The 15,295-nt window shown below is 42.5% G+C and overlaps 1 protein-coding gene across 4 annotated transcripts; it reads right to left on the bottom strand.

Annotated features, from left to right (window-relative positions):
* Positions 1 to 2,979: 2,979 nt before the first annotated feature.
* Positions 2,980 to 13,884, bottom strand: GPR12 (G protein-coupled receptor 12). 4 transcript variants are annotated; one of them, XM_077173849.1, is made up of 2 exons: positions 13,647 to 13,884; positions 2,980 to 13,072 (listed from the first exon to the last, which is right to left on the bottom strand). In XM_077173849.1, the coding sequence occupies exon 2, from the start codon at positions 13,055 to 13,057 to the stop codon at positions 12,053 to 12,055; it is 1,005 nt and encodes a 334-aa protein (XP_077029964.1). In that variant the 5' UTR covers positions 13,058 to 13,072; positions 13,647 to 13,884; the 3' UTR covers positions 2,980 to 12,052. The 4 variants fall into 4 exon arrangements, with proteins under 4 accessions (XP_077029964.1, XP_077029963.1, XP_077029966.1 ...); XM_077173848.1 differs by having other exon boundaries at positions 2,980 to 13,069; XM_077173851.1 differs by having other exon boundaries at positions 13,664 to 13,884.
* Between the last annotated feature and the right edge of the window lie 1,411 nt (positions 13,885 to 15,295).

Below are 15,295 nucleotides of genomic sequence, written 5' to 3'. Positions count from 1 at the left end.
AGGCTAGTTAATTAAACAACAAAAACCAGATCTGTTTTATTAGTTCCCACAAAAAGCTGAGGAGGGACTGGGAATCCAGCATTGACAATAAATCCTGGAGCCCATCTGAGCAAGAAACAAAGCTGCAGAAGGATCCAAAGCATCAAGGGAGAGATAAGCTGGTGCCATGTGGCCCTGGCTCAGTGTAACACATCCTACCTTGGCAGGCAGGGAACTCAACCATATCTGCAGAGCAATAGAGCAAAGGGAGTGTCTGCAGGCTGGGCAGGGACCAGCCCCTCCACCCCAACAGGCCCTGCCTCTAGGCCAGGACCAGTGGGAAAAGCACTGAAAGCAGTGGGGCTATCCGACCTGCTTGGATGTCAGGGAGTGGATTTTTTTGGCTGGGCTAAACTGACAAATAGCAAATACTTCCTTCTCCAGCCTCATGCCCTTGCAGATTCATGGTTTGCCATGTAAACAGTAATTTCCATGTAAGCCCTTGCACTGCTTCACCAGTGGCACCACTGAGGAATTCCAGCTCTTAGAAAAAACAAAAGTGGAACTGGAGGCTGCAGCAACTGATGCCGTGTGAGGGGTGGGGGTAGGGGGAACAAGAACCAGCACCTTCTTTGTCATCCCTCATGCAAAGGTGAAAGAGCAGGAATAGCCAGGGGAGTGAAGGAAATCTTGAGGTTAGTTTGAGACTTTGTAATCTTCTGCCGCCATTTAGACCTGTCTAATGCCTGAAACTGGAGTTCTTTGGTTTGCCATATCCTCTGTATTCCCCTTGTAAGCAGAATGATTTGGAATGTTGTTCTGGAAATGGTGTGGTTTTGAGCTTGACAGCTCAAAATGATGATGATGGCAAACTCAATGTATCTTAGAAAATGTGTTTATATAGGCTTTCAGTCAAGCACCATTTAAATGCCATACATCATGATAAAAATGAAGGTGAAAACAACTCTGCTAGGCCACTGGTGGGAAGGCAGTGTCCTGGTTACATTAAAATATCTTTTGTTGTCAGATAAAGAATGTCTGCATTGAAGGGCCACCAGCTTCACAATTAGTGCAAAATATGGGGATGAAAGGCTTTTGCAGATATGAAAGAAAATCCCAATAAAATTCACAAGCAGAATGTGCTCGGGTAAGAGCTGATCTGCATGCAGCAACCAAGTGTTGGCTGTAACAGGCTGTACAGCAGTGGGGTTGCTCAGCTCACATCCACATTAGAGGAATGCAAAGTAGTACCAACCCTATGGAGCATTTTTGTTATGAGGATGACATTTCAACTAAAAGAAAAACTAAAAAGAAAAATTAGATTTGAGCTGCTAATTTTAAAAGCAATTTTAGAGAAAAAATACTTGGATGTGTATGATTATAGATAATTTCAAAATAACTTTAAAATGGAGGACTTTTAGAATATCTGCAAATGGAGTTTTCTTCATCATACATGCCAGACTGATGATTTCTCCTATAACATTTTCAGCAATGAATGTAAAATCTCCATTAACTGCACTGGCCTCACACTTTGCATGGACAGCAAAGATTCATGGTATAGGACAGTGGTGAGGTAATAGACACTCTCTGACATCCTGCTGTAACTAAGACAATTCATAAGCATTTAGTAAGAAGGTAAGATGTGCTGCACCGTGTCCAAAAATCTGTCCAACTCAGCAGCTCATCTCTGGTGTGACTTACAGACACTTAAATGAACCTAAGAACAGGCATGCACACCTGGAATGATGCACTCAAGGATCCTTCAAGTAAAGGACACTGAAACTACACTTTTTGATTTCCACTTGTGGGCCTCATACAGTGAAACTTTGTTTTGCTTACTGTAACATGGAAATTATTCCATGTCCTGACAGCTTTCAACTGTTTCATCCTTATAAGTAGAGTGGCCATTTATTACTGGCCACATAAGTTGCATACCCATTATTCATAATTCTGTTATCTTTATCAAATACATCCTGGTCACCACTGTGCTGCAGTCCTTTTGGATATAGTTTAACCTCAGAGAAACAAACTGTGTCTCTACTCCTGCACCATGATAGCAGTTTCTTCTTCTCTAGACAAAACAGGTGGTGCCTAATGCTGATGTAAGAGGTGGAGAGGACAGCTGTATCTGGTAGAAGTAAACACCCCCAAGATCTCCTCCTGGATATCTGTCAGTCACTGTCCCATCTCCTTCAGAAGCCACATTTCAATGGCTATGGGGTACAACAGTCACTCCTATGGTTAGAGATGTAACTCATTCCATCAATTTATGTGCCTGGGAAATAAGATGGGTGTGCAAGAAAACCATTCAGAGGAATTAAGTTGTACATTTTATACAAAAATTTAATTTGGACAATGAGACAGTCCACCGTTTTCTTTTAGCCTGTCTAAAACAGTCAAATTGGAAATACAGAACTGTGATCATGCATCTGATTTTTCAGTTACTTAATTCAAGGATTAGGACCTAACTTCTAAAAGAAAAATCTAGGTTAACACAGTTTCTTACTTCCATAGTAACTTTTACCTCTCCTCTCCAGTTAATGACTGCTAACACAAATATTAAGTATTTAGACCCATTTAGCATGACCAAATGCAGACCCTCTTATAATCCATAGTGCATTTTGCTCCCCAAAACTGAGTGTGTGCAATGAAAACAAAAGGCAGCATGTCAGAAGGGAGTGCAGTATAGTCCAATTAACTTGAATAAGACAGGTAGCCATGGAAGGTTACTCTGGCTTCTTGGAACTCTATGTTCAAGAACTCCTGTCAGCTCTTCTTTCTGGGTTTTGGCCTGGTATTTCCTTCTGCAGTGTTGTAAATGCAGGGGATCTACAGAAATTCAGCTCAAGTTTGCACATCTGAATTTAATCCCCCAAGTTTAGTTAGTGTCATCCATCATCCCTTTGCACTGGAACACACTTAAATCTTATATTTGTAGAAGGATATCATTTTGTTATTTGAAACAAAATGGGGAATTCAAAGAAATGAAACAAACAACCATTCTTTTTTTAAAAAGGAAAATTTATTTATGGCTACACACACCACATATAAAATTAACATTTAACTGAAACATGTAATTGTTTCAATCATTTATGACTAACACAATGTTGACTACAAAACTGTACAGTTTATATTTAATAACCAATTCTTACAGCATAGTGCAATTGTAACATTTTATAAAGAAAATAATTTGTGCCTTTTTTAAATAAAGTGCATTAAATGACTATCTTGTATACAACAAGAAGCTCTGTAGTTGCAATTCAAAGCTTTAAGCTTAAGGGAAACTGAGGCAAAGATGTTTCACTTCCTTTAAAAATCACTTCATACACTGTCAAGCCATGGTTCAAACTTCAACCACAGTTAAATTACAAAAAAAAAAACCAAAACAACAAAAACCTAAATTAGTATCAAAAATTACCACAGGCCTTTATGTATGAAACCAGTAACTGGTTCTCATATGAAGAGCACAACATGCAGGATTTCAATCCACCTGGCTCCTAGTGAGATGTACAGCATGAGAACTATCCTCCATGCAGATGCTTTTGCTAAAGCTTTTACAATTCAGCATGGAACTACATTGCAGTCAGTAGTATCAGGTGTCTACCTGAAATGTACAATGTTTCCTAAGAAAAGTTCTCTCTGAGGATTTGATGACATGAACATGATAAACTACAAGTTATTTTTTATTGCATTTGGCAACAAAAAATGTGGGGGTCTAGTTAGTAAATCTAAAAAATTACAAGTGTTTCTACTAGTCCAGGAATTCCAAATTTCATGGCCTGAAATTAAAGAGAGTTTACAGCTTTACTTCAGAGGCACACTTACAGCACTTATCCTATGAAATTCCATTTGTAAACACATTTACAATCAACTTTTGTAGATTTTGGCTGTGACACTAAAGCTCAGACCACACAAAGGAGGGCTTAACCCCAGAAAGTAAAAAGCTATAGACATCAAAATGGACAGAGGTGTAATGTGTCTCTCTCCAGAAACAATGACAAAACCAAGAATGCCCATTTCCTTTGGTTGCCTCTGGCTTAGGCCCAACAGGAAAGTCCATATTCTTCTCCTTCTCCATACATATATGGGACTGCTATCAGCTTCAACAAAAAATATATTTGAGTGCATGCAAGTAACCCTAGAGACTGCCTGACTTTTTTGCTTATGTGTAATCCAGGCAATTTACCTGCCTCTTCAGCTGCAATACTCATTCCACACTTTTGGCACAAATCACACACGCTGTTCCTGCATTCTGGAAAAGTGCATTTTCCTCCTAGAGGGACCAGCCTGAGTTCAGCACCAGATTACTGTACCTTCAGCTGCTCAGCTCTGGGAGAGCTGCTGTGTAATAAGCTGTGTGCTGGAGTGTGCTAACTCCCAGCAACCACTCTCCCTCCTCCTCCTGGACCAGGGAAAGTCTCTGCTTACACTGAGAGGGCTGTACAAAAGGAAAGATTTGGCTGGAATGTGATTGAAGAAGGCTCCCTGTTTTCTATCACGTCTGCAGAGAGCTCTGTGCTGAGAGCAGAGCTCCCTTCCAAACCCATCAGAAAAGCCTCACCACTGTGCTCTTTTCTCCTGGGCCCTCTGGGGCAGAGGCACCACAAGGTGGACTAAGTGTTGATCATATATGAGGGACTACATTGTCAGAGGGCAACCAAAGAGTGGCAGCACAAAAACCCATGGATGGGGCACAACTGCCCACACTCCATGGGGATACAACCCTTTTGTCCTATCTGGATGTGGGTACTTCAATTTTTGAAGGGCAAGGTCCTGCTGCTTTTATTTGCATACTATAAAATATCTCTCCCCTGAAAGCAGGGGAAGCCAAATTCCTCATTATTTTGATGGGTTTAATCTTAGTGAACACTGAAGTAAGAGGAAAATTCTATGGTGACCATAAGTAATCAATGCATTAGAACTCTATACCTTGGCCCTAAATCTTAGAGGTCCTAGGCCTTTTTCCCAGAAAACCCCTGAAGCATATGTGTATTTTGTGTGCCTTTTAAAAATGAATACATACTTTTTTTAAAATACTCTAAGATTCCCCAGGTTAGCATCAGCCAGTGCAAAATGTCCACCTGTGTCCCACGACTGTGTGGAATCATGATCTCTGCAGTCCTGTTACCAAAGCACGTATGGAAGACAGAAAAAGAGCAAGAGAGGAAAGGGAACAGTGGGTGGAAGAAGTTATAACTGCTTTATAGGCCCATGCAAGTACCCTTCCTGCATTCTATACTATCGGTGGTCATGGAAAACATTCCTGTAATCTCAAAGATGGAAGTGGGATTGGCCCAAATTAAAGACATGAGAATTTGCTTCCCTTCCAAAATCTCTTGCCTGTCTTTGTTTGCTGAAATATCAATTATTGCTGAATCTTTCAGTATTTGCAAGACTCATACAAATTGGGCAATATGTTTCTTTGATCACAAGGAACTGCTGAGCAAAGAAGTTATAGTTTAACCACATCCACAATGAAGGCATAGAGCATGATACATGGCATGTCATACATATAGAATCTAAATTAAATAATTGTAATAATTATGTATATATATATATATACATATATATACACATATATATAATATTTAGCTATGTAATTATGCTATTTAAAAATGATAGCTCATCATACTTAATCAAGTTAATGGCACACTGAAATACTCTAAGAAACTGTTTCTCTATTCAGCATGTAATATAACTAGTATGTTAAACTTGGACATAGGTATTTCCTTTTAAGAATGAGTTTATACTTAAAAGAAAAAAATTTAAAAGTCTATTTTGTTGGCATCTATTTCTTAAAAGGGAAAGCCCCCTCCATTTTCTAGGGTAAATCATTGCAGGATACAGTCTTCAGCATGTGCAGTTGCTATTGGCTTATTTTTTCCTTGAGAAACTGGGATTAGGCCTGTGCTCAGGCATTGTAGTAGGGTTGGGATCAAGTGGTTAGAGGAAAAAGAATATTACCAATACCAGTACACTTGCTTTCCCACCCCACAGGTGAATCGGACGTTTCCTGCCTAAGTGAAGTGGTTCAATGAAAAAGGGCTGCTGATATGTTTGAAAGGGTTATAACAAACTATTAAAAACTTTGTTAATCAGCTTTTACCTGGGAATGCACCACTGTACTTATGAGAGGCAGGTGCTTAGAATCACAGAGTCATTTAGGTTGAAAAAAACCTTTAGGATCATTAAGTCCAACTGCGAACCAATGTTTGCCTTGAAATAAAAAGGACTGTACCAGACATCTTACTGCTGGGAGCTGGGGTGGTGTGGAGGTGAAGGAGAAAAAGAAAAATAACCCAACCTGTAATCCTATGGCCATCAGTTAAAATAGTAAAAAACAAAAAAAATCCAAAAACAAACAAACAAACAAACAAAAATCTCCCCCATCCTTTCTAAGGGGCACTGAATTAGTCTGCATCACCAGTGACACACTAATTAACTGCAATATGGTTTCATCTAACCTACATTCAAGTTTGGATTTTTCCCTTCTCTTCTATAAGAAGTTTGTATAACAGTGAAATGTGCAACTCTTTCTTCTTGTGGAGCTTAGAAGATCACAACAATTTTGTGAATAAACCACAGCATGGACTTTTTTAGAGCAAAGGCATGCTGTTTTCAAAGAAACATTTACTACAAAGTTATAGGCTTAGCTGCTCCCCAAAAGGAACAGAAATACATAATGACTTACTGTAAAATAATCTTCTGGTGGTCCTACTTTGAATTTTCAATGTTTTTCCACAAAAAAACCTCTTCTGATTTCAAGTGGGGCCACCCAAGACTGTGCCAACAAGACAAGTAGTAATCAGAATAAAATATGGGGCAACATTTTCAAGGAAGGGATACCTCACATCTGATCATACCTCCTCCTCTCTGCTCTCTGAACAGCACTCACAAGGGGCAGCCATACTGCCAGCCCCAGGGACAGGGGACTGCTGCACCACACCCTGGAACAGGGGCAGCCCCCGGGGCCCTCCTGGCAGCTCTGTGTACCTGGAGTAAGGCTCCAAATGGGCAGCTCAGAGCAGTTCTTAACACCCTTCCTACAGGGGGTGCATTTACTCAAGCATCCTCCCCCGCCAAGCTCAAGGCTGAGTGATTGAATCTGGCTGATTCACCAAGCTATAAAGACTTCCATCCCTCATCTTTCATCATCCACTTAATATGAAAGTAGATATCCTTGCAGCTCATTCAGATTTCTGATCCATTATAAGGAACTGCATTTTCTTGATCTGAAGAAGATGGCAGCAGCCAGTTTTAAGGGGTAATTTCCTCTTGTACCAAAGAAGTATTTCCAGTCAGGAGACCCTTCAAGTTTATTGGGAGTACCATCATTCTTTTACAGGCAGATGAGGGAGATACATATGCCTAATTTATCTTTCCTGACCTATTGCTTATTCATGAGATATAAATTATGCCACTCCCTTAGAGTTCCTTCCTTTTAGTTCTCTATAAGCAGAGATTGAGAGATCTTATTTTTTCTCCACGGAACATCTCTGGACTACCACTAAGCCAATCTAGAACCATTCAGTATCTCAGATAAAGTGACAGGATTGCTGCTGGGTTTTTAAATAGCAACTGCTCCGTCCAATTCTTATTTTTATTTATTTATTATACATAGAAAAAACAGACCCTACATAGTTTCTCGTCATAAAAGTCAGGGCCAACATTTTGGAAACACTGTTCTGAATGTTACAGAATCACTTTTTTCTTTTTAAGTAATGAGTGTGTAGTTATGCTTCATGGGCTTGATTTGTAGCAATGCTATTTTATCCCAACTTCCAGTCACACTTGCTTTATAAGGTTGCTTATCACCTTGGGGAAATGAAGTCACATCTATTTTATTTTTAAAAGCTAAAAAATCCCTAAGAAAACAAGGCAAAACAATAATAGCTCTTTGGGGACAGCATGAGCACGGGTCTCTGCCAAAGTTCACTGCTGTCCATGGAGGAGTTTTAGCGACTCCAAGATGCCTCAAGGCTGGTCCCTGAACACTAAAGGATGGATGCAACTGCTTATGTCACTGAGTGTCCCTGGTAGGAAGATACAGAAGCAGTATCGGTCCTTTGAGCTTGCTTCCAAAGAGCCTGGGTATTGGCAGGGGTGTTCTTCACTGGTATCATAACCAAGCTCTCTGCAGAACAGGTAGCACCACCTCTCAGTCACTCTGATGAGCATGACCAATTCAGGTATTCTTGGGATCAAGTTATAACTGGAAATCTTGAACACTATTAATTTATCCACAGAATGCTGTACAACTAAATGCCAAACAATGAAAAGAATAAAACTCCCCAATGCAGTACATAATTCTTCCAGCAAATAGCACAAATTCAGGATTCAAGAATTTAGGTAAGATGTTATTGCTGTGTAATTCTATTCAGGAATTCAATGATTATAAAACAAATCAACCAGAAATAATGTCTTACATTGGTCTGATAGGATCTGCTTAACAAAGGAAGACTTATGCTTACTAAAAGTCCTTATGCAAGTTACTTTTTTTTTGTCTAAAGTATATATTGCTTCCTCTCTATTGCTCTGAGTTTACTCAGCAGTTTATAGTATCCACATAATGGAGGATTTTATTGCTCTTGTGCTAAAAAGACATATTTCTCCTTATTGCTGAAATACTACTATTGGGGGAAATGGTTAAAAAAAAAAAGGAAAAAAAAAGAAGACAATACAGAAAATCCTCTCCTAACTTTCAAGGATGAATGTATGAAAAAACCTGACAATAAATTTTTCCCATCAGGATACAACCTGTTACTAACTTTGGGTCAAGTGTGTTAATAAATAAACACGAACTTCAATTATTTAAACTAAATTACATCTTAAGGAAAAAAACACCTTTTGTCATTACAATGGAGATATGAAAGGTACTTCTCTGTACAGAGAAGGTGAATCTAACCCCCCTGGTCTTATGCACTGTTGTTGTTAGGTAAGACAACAAAATACCAGAACCTGCAAGTTGGCTGGATTTCTGCCAGTTGCAGGAGGACCTTGGATGGATACTGGCACTTCACCATACAGCACAGGGGCCATTGTCACTCTGAGGGGACAGCAGAGAGTTGCTTAGCTCTGCAGGGTCTGAAAGGTGGCTGCCTGTCAAGCAATTCTGTGTGAGTGAGGTAGGCAGCTCTGCACCCACAGCTCTGCCCCCATTTCCCAGAGCTCATTCAGAGGTGTGTTATCTAGCACCCATCCTGGTGCTGCAGACTATAGTAAAGTTTGGCCTGACAGCTGCAGGCAAACCTATGCTCAGTGGGATTTTCTGGCCTGTGCTGCACAGCCTCAGTTTTGGAACATATTTCTGGAAGAGGTAAAATCCTTCCTGGAGGTCACAGTAGTATCTTTGGAGGCAGAATCATGTTTCGCATCTGTTTGTGGTGGAAGGTAACCATGCACAACTCCTCAAACAAGGGCAAATCACATCCCTATGAGCCAGCTTTGTGGGATTGCTATAATTAATCCTTCTTTCCTCCATTTGACTTGCTCTGCTCCTCAGGAGAGAAGCTTCCAATTACAAATCTCTCTGCTCTGGCACAAGGAAGAGGTCGGCTCCCCCGGCACACTGGAGAGCCTCTGCAGAATTGAGCAGTCTGTGGAGTGAGGAAGATGACAAGGACACGAGGTGAAACCACATGAGAAGAGGGAATGACATTATCTCCCTCTGTGCTGTTTTTCTCTGGCTTCCCTACCACACAGGTGTTGCCTAGAGAAAAGCACTAATGCCTATGAGGTTATCCAAGAGCATGAGAACACATCTGCATAAGGAAAACAACAATTGCCCTCAGGACTGAATTTTGGTCACAGTTGTAGCTGCTCATCTTCATCATACTTTTAGCAATTTGACACAGAAGAACAAACAAGGGAAAAAGCAGGGGGAACAAAGTTTGCATGGCTTTAACTTTTTTTAAGTGCCATCCTACATATTCAGTCTCTCTGCATTATTCATCTCATGACTTTTACTGCCATTATTTCCCAATAGTTTGCATACTTGCAAAACTGCACACATATGTATCATGGATATTTATGAAGTGAGTATTTCTTATACAAAAAATTGTAAGAAAATTCAATGACTAGCGTTTCAGTAACATTCATAAGTAGATAAAGAACACCGATACCCTACACTGAGCAGAGGTCATAGTCTAACTTGCTGAGCATCTGTAAATCACAGGGAAGCCAGGGGAGCTTCAAATTCACAGCTCTACTGGATCATGCCATGCAATTATTATTAAAATAATCAGATTACCAAGAAAGAACCAAATATCATGAAGGTTGAACCAAATAAATAATGGAATTTAAACCCAGCATTGCAACTAAAATTAATTATTGCTCATAAAAATCTCGACAGAGTCTTGTTTACAGACAACTCACATTTGAGATTCAGCTTTGTGTATAGCATATGATTCTTAACATCACAGAAACTTTGCCACAAAAAGCTACAGTCATCCAAACGTCCACGTGGAAAGGACAGATTCCATTTGGAAAAGTCCAGACCAGCAGCGCAGTTGTCTCTACTATCTCTACTACACAGGTATATTTTTTCATTGAACTGTAAATATTGCTATTTTTACACTTGAGTTTTGGAATTTATTTTTTTTTTAATGGAAGGTATTTAAGCAACAATACAATATGCTGACTTTGACATTCAAGGGAGCATAACCTCCTGCTGATGCCAGGGCGTGAACACTTTGAGCTCCCATCAACACTAATGGAAGCAGTACTCTAAACTCCCATGCGCTGACATGAGGGTACACTATATGTTTCATGAAGACAAGTGCCAGGAAGATTTTCTCTCTGACAATCAAGTAGTCTTCAAATCCGAAAACAATGCTTTATTTCTAGTGCATTTTAATGTGGCTTCAGTGGAAGGTTAGAAGCAGTTTGAAATTTAACCATTCACAAGAGGAAGCTCTGCTTTCTAGACCAGAACTATAATGAAGTTCTATAATGAAGTGAACTGACATGTGTACAGTGCAAAGAATGAAACTGCCAGAAAAGGAGAAAACACTGTTTCATCTTGCAGTCCTGGTTGCATACAATTATGAACCAGATATGCTTTGAGAATTTATAAATGTTGGTATTTAAAATTACATTGGAGAACAGCGAAAACAAATGGTAATAGTATTGACTTGGTAAAAAATGTAGGGGAACCATTTGGTGTAGTGCTAAATATGTGCTGTGAGCAATCTATAGATTGTTTTATGAAACATTTCTCATACTGTTCTGAAAAGATAAACTCGTCTGAGAAACCTAGTTTTCAATCTATTACAAATGCCTAGCTGAAAGAGGACATACTGTTTCATCAATTTCAAAGATACCCTCATCAGTTTTAAAATCAACAGCATAGCTCCAATGTCCCACATGCAAGTAAAAACATATGTCTGATTTTTGAAAAAGAAATCAACGCATTTCTCTTGCTTTAACATCCAGCCAGAACACATGAGAGAACAGGTAACTCTTGAAAACAATTGTCAACCTAGTTCATGCTGAGATGTAAAATAAAAAGCTGCACAAGTACTTTCTCACTTCGAGCAAATTCGTTGCACTGATATTATTACAATAAATTCCATATAAATCAGTACAATTGGCCATTATTTTGAAGAGTATTCTGATGATATACAGATGGGGTAACAGGACTTGGTTTGGGGTTATTTTTTCTGTTTAAAAAAAAATTAAAGAGGAAAAAATATCCAAACAACAGATTGTAACATGCAGTATGACTAAACTCAATCACATAAACAATTTTAAAGAAGTATGTTGTTTCAATCTAATTTTAATTAGTAAACTTAATGCAAAATCATGGCAAACATGGCAAAGTCTGGGTAATATGACAAAAAGACCCTGAGCAACATTATAAATCTGTTAAGAACACTGATTATTTTGATTTTGGAAATCTTCCTTAAACCACTCGATTGATTTCGGTCGCTGGGGTTTTCTGTTTACAAAAAGGTCAGTCCATCCTGCGGTTTTTATGTGAACCCATCACACACCATTTAATAATGAATGCATCTAAACCAAAGACAGAATGTCTGGAAAGTAACATGTTAAGGAGCGTCCTCGTGGCTGCCAATCAGACATCACTGGGTGATCTTGCCCTCTGAGACAGGTTAGAAGGAATACAGCCACAACAGACGAGCCAAAGTGCTTTCTGTATCTCCTGGTTTCTAAAAGCATATATTACAGGATTGATGATGGAATTGTAGGTGGCTGGCAGGAGGGTGGCATAGGTGTATATAGAAGGATAGGTGTAATCTGCTATTAAAGAATAGAGCGTAAAAGGCATCCAGCAAGCAGCAAAGGTCCCCAAAATAATGGCCAAAGTAGACACTCCTTTTCGGGTGGTCACATAGTGGGAAGTGGCCAGGAAATGGTGTTGCAAGGCAATCTGATGGGCATGGCGCATCACGATTTTACAGATCTGAATGTAGAGCTGCAGCATGAGGGCAAACATAAGCAAGAAAGAGACCGAAAGGACAGCTGCATTATTTTTAGTGAGTGGTCTGATAACACTGCAGGTGGATTCATCTCTGAGGCAGTTCCAGCCCATCACAGGCAGCAGTCCAATACAGATAGATGCACCCCAGAGCAATATGAGCATGACATAGGTAAAAGTGACAGTCCTCTCTGAATTGTAAGTCAGAGCATAATACAGGGAGAGGTAACGATCAACAGTGATAGCCAGCAAGCTGCCAACAGATGCTGAGAAAGAGGCAACAATCAGTCCAATCGTAACCAGTTTCGTAGCTTCTGACTGCAGAAGGTAGGCAAAAACAAAATTGATGATCAATCCAATGCCTGCTAAGAGATCTGCCAGCGCCAGGCTGCCTATCAAGAGGAACATGGGGGCGCGAAGACTGGGATTATGAAAAATGATCAGAACCACAATGGCATTTTCGCAGGAGATAAGGGTCCCTGAAGTACACAAGACAATGTCCCAGGGGTTTACCAAAAGCTCTGGCTCAGGGTCTACGGCAGGAACCAGGGAGGAGCCTGCAGCTGAGGCATTCTCTGTAGAGCTGGCTTCTACATGATCCTGAGGCAGCCAGCTCAAATTAACCTTCAGATCTTCATTCATTTTAACCCCTGTCTTCTTCAACAGAAAGACATTGTTTTTAATGTTCAGCCACAGCACTGGACACATCGCCCCCCCGGAGCATGCAACGCCCTAGACAGCAACACCAGCTTGATGTGAGGGCAGGCACTTGTTACATAAATGTGGCAATAGAAAATAAAAACAAAAAAACGGGGGAGGGGGGAGGCTATTTAAAACTGCCCGAGATTATCCTCCAAGGAAGGGACCGATGCACGGAGGCTGAGTGCTCCTTAGGGTAACCTGCCCAGGGAGCGAGGCACGGGAGGCAGCCCATAGAGCAGCCAAAGCCCGCTCTAAGCGCCGCAATTTGGGGTGGGGGCGGCTGCGGGAGGTGCAAGCCCCGCCAGCCTGCAGCCGCTGATGATTCCAGCGCGGGCTCTACGGGCACGGAGGGAGCGGACAGGATGGGGAAGGAGCAGGGCAGGCGGAATATCTTTCACCGACCCCCAGTGAGGAAACCCCGCCCGGGCTGGGGGGAGAGCAGGGCGATATCCGCCGAGAACTTACAAACTCGACGCGGACGCCACACACACACACAGACACAGACACACACAGACAGATCCCCACGCACCCCCAGCGGCGGATCACCTGGGCTGTCCCCCGGCGGCTCGGAGGAAGGATGGATGAAGGAAGGAGGAGGAGGAGGAGGCACGGAGGGGTCGCCGCGGTCCCTTCCAGGCGCCAGCGGGGCCGGCGCCGCGCGCGCGGTGGGGGGGGGGGCCGGGGGGGGGGGAGCTGAGGGCGCAGCGCAGGTGCGCGCCCCCCGCGCGCGCGCGCGCAGGGCGTGTGCGTGCGCCTGGCTGCGAGGGAGGGAGTGAGGGGGCGGGGGCGCGCCTCGTGCCCGCGCGCCTGCGCAGGTGCGCGCGTGGGAGGCGGTGAGGGGGGAAAAGGGGGCGGACGCCCCCGGCCCGCTCCTCTCCGCCCCCGAGGGACCGACGCGCCCGGCCCTGCGGCTCCCGGCCACCCCCTGCTTTTCCCTTGCCGCAGGAGCCGCCTGAAATGGTTTAAATGAAAATTATCCCCGTACTGTGGGGCTGGTCAAGTGCCGGCGGCACGGGTTTGCCCGGAGAGGTTGTGGTGTCCCCTTCTCTGGAGGTAACTCCAAAGCTGATGACATCGCCGTCCCTGGTACTGTTCGAGGCTGGGTAGGGTACTGAGTGACCTATCTAGTGGGGGGCATCCCTTCCCATGGCAGGACATTTGAAACTAGATGGTCTTTAAAGTTCCAACCCAAACCATTTTAGAGTTCTGTGATTCTGCGGTCCTGAATGACCTGTTCTAATTGGCAGTGCTTTGAGCAGTGGGGCTGGAGCAGACCATCACCAGAGCCTAACCTTCCAGTGATCTTCTGCTCTACAACCATATGAAAATGAATCATAGAATGCTAGAATCAATTAGGTTGGAAAAACCTCTGAGATCATTGAGTTCAAGCCATGACCGAAGACCACCATGTCAACCAGACCATGGCACTGAGTACCGCAGCCAGTCTTTCCTTAAACAGCTCCAGGGACGGTGATGCCACCACCTCCCCGGGCAGCCCATTCCAATGTTAAATCACTCTTTCTCTGAAGAAATTTCTTTTCATGTCCAACCTAAGCCTCCCCTGGCACAGCTTAAGACTATGTCCTCTCATCCTTCTCACCTGGGAGAAGAGGCTGACCCCCACCTGGCTACAACCCCCTTTCCAATATGTCCTGAATGAAATGACCTCCTCTAACTGACCCTACTTTGAGAAGTGGGGCTGGACCAGATCACCCCCAGAGGAACCCTGGGGCCTCAACCATTCTTTGATTCTGTGGTCTACAACCACATGGAAATGAAAGTATGGTTTAAAGGATTTAAAAGAGTGATGCCCAGTGTCTGGTCTAAAGCAGGAGCTTCTGCCTGTACAGAGAGCCTGCTGCGGTAGCATGCGCATGGGAATGCCTGCCATCTTTGGATGGTGACATTAGGGATACATGGGCATTTTTACAAAGGTGTTAGATACTGAGCAGTGCAGGCAGGCCAGTGGGACTTGGACTTAGTTGGAACTAAACTCGGATATAGGCCACTAGGTCAGAGGAGCCACACCAAACAGCTTTAAATGCCAGATACAGATGGTTTCCGCACAGAAAATAGTCCCCCAAGGTCCTCTGTACAGTCAGTGGAGAGAAGTGTGTCCTCCAGGGCATGTCAAAACAGTGGGATAAGTTGGTCTACAGAGGAGCCTGGGAAATTTTA

The sequence above is a fragment of the Agelaius phoeniceus genome, chromosome 2 (genome assembly GCF_051311805.1).
Source record: "Agelaius phoeniceus isolate bAgePho1 chromosome 2, bAgePho1.hap1, whole genome shotgun sequence".
Taxonomy (NCBI): domain Eukaryota; kingdom Metazoa; phylum Chordata; class Aves; order Passeriformes; family Icteridae; genus Agelaius; species Agelaius phoeniceus.
This window is presented reverse-complemented; position numbering and strand designations above follow the sequence as displayed.

What these genes read in the sequence shown, in the direction of transcription:
- GPR12 (XM_077173849.1), bottom strand. Translation starts at nt 13,057, where the DNA reads ATGAATGAAGATCTGAAGGTTAATTTGAGCTGGCTGCCTCAGGATCAT.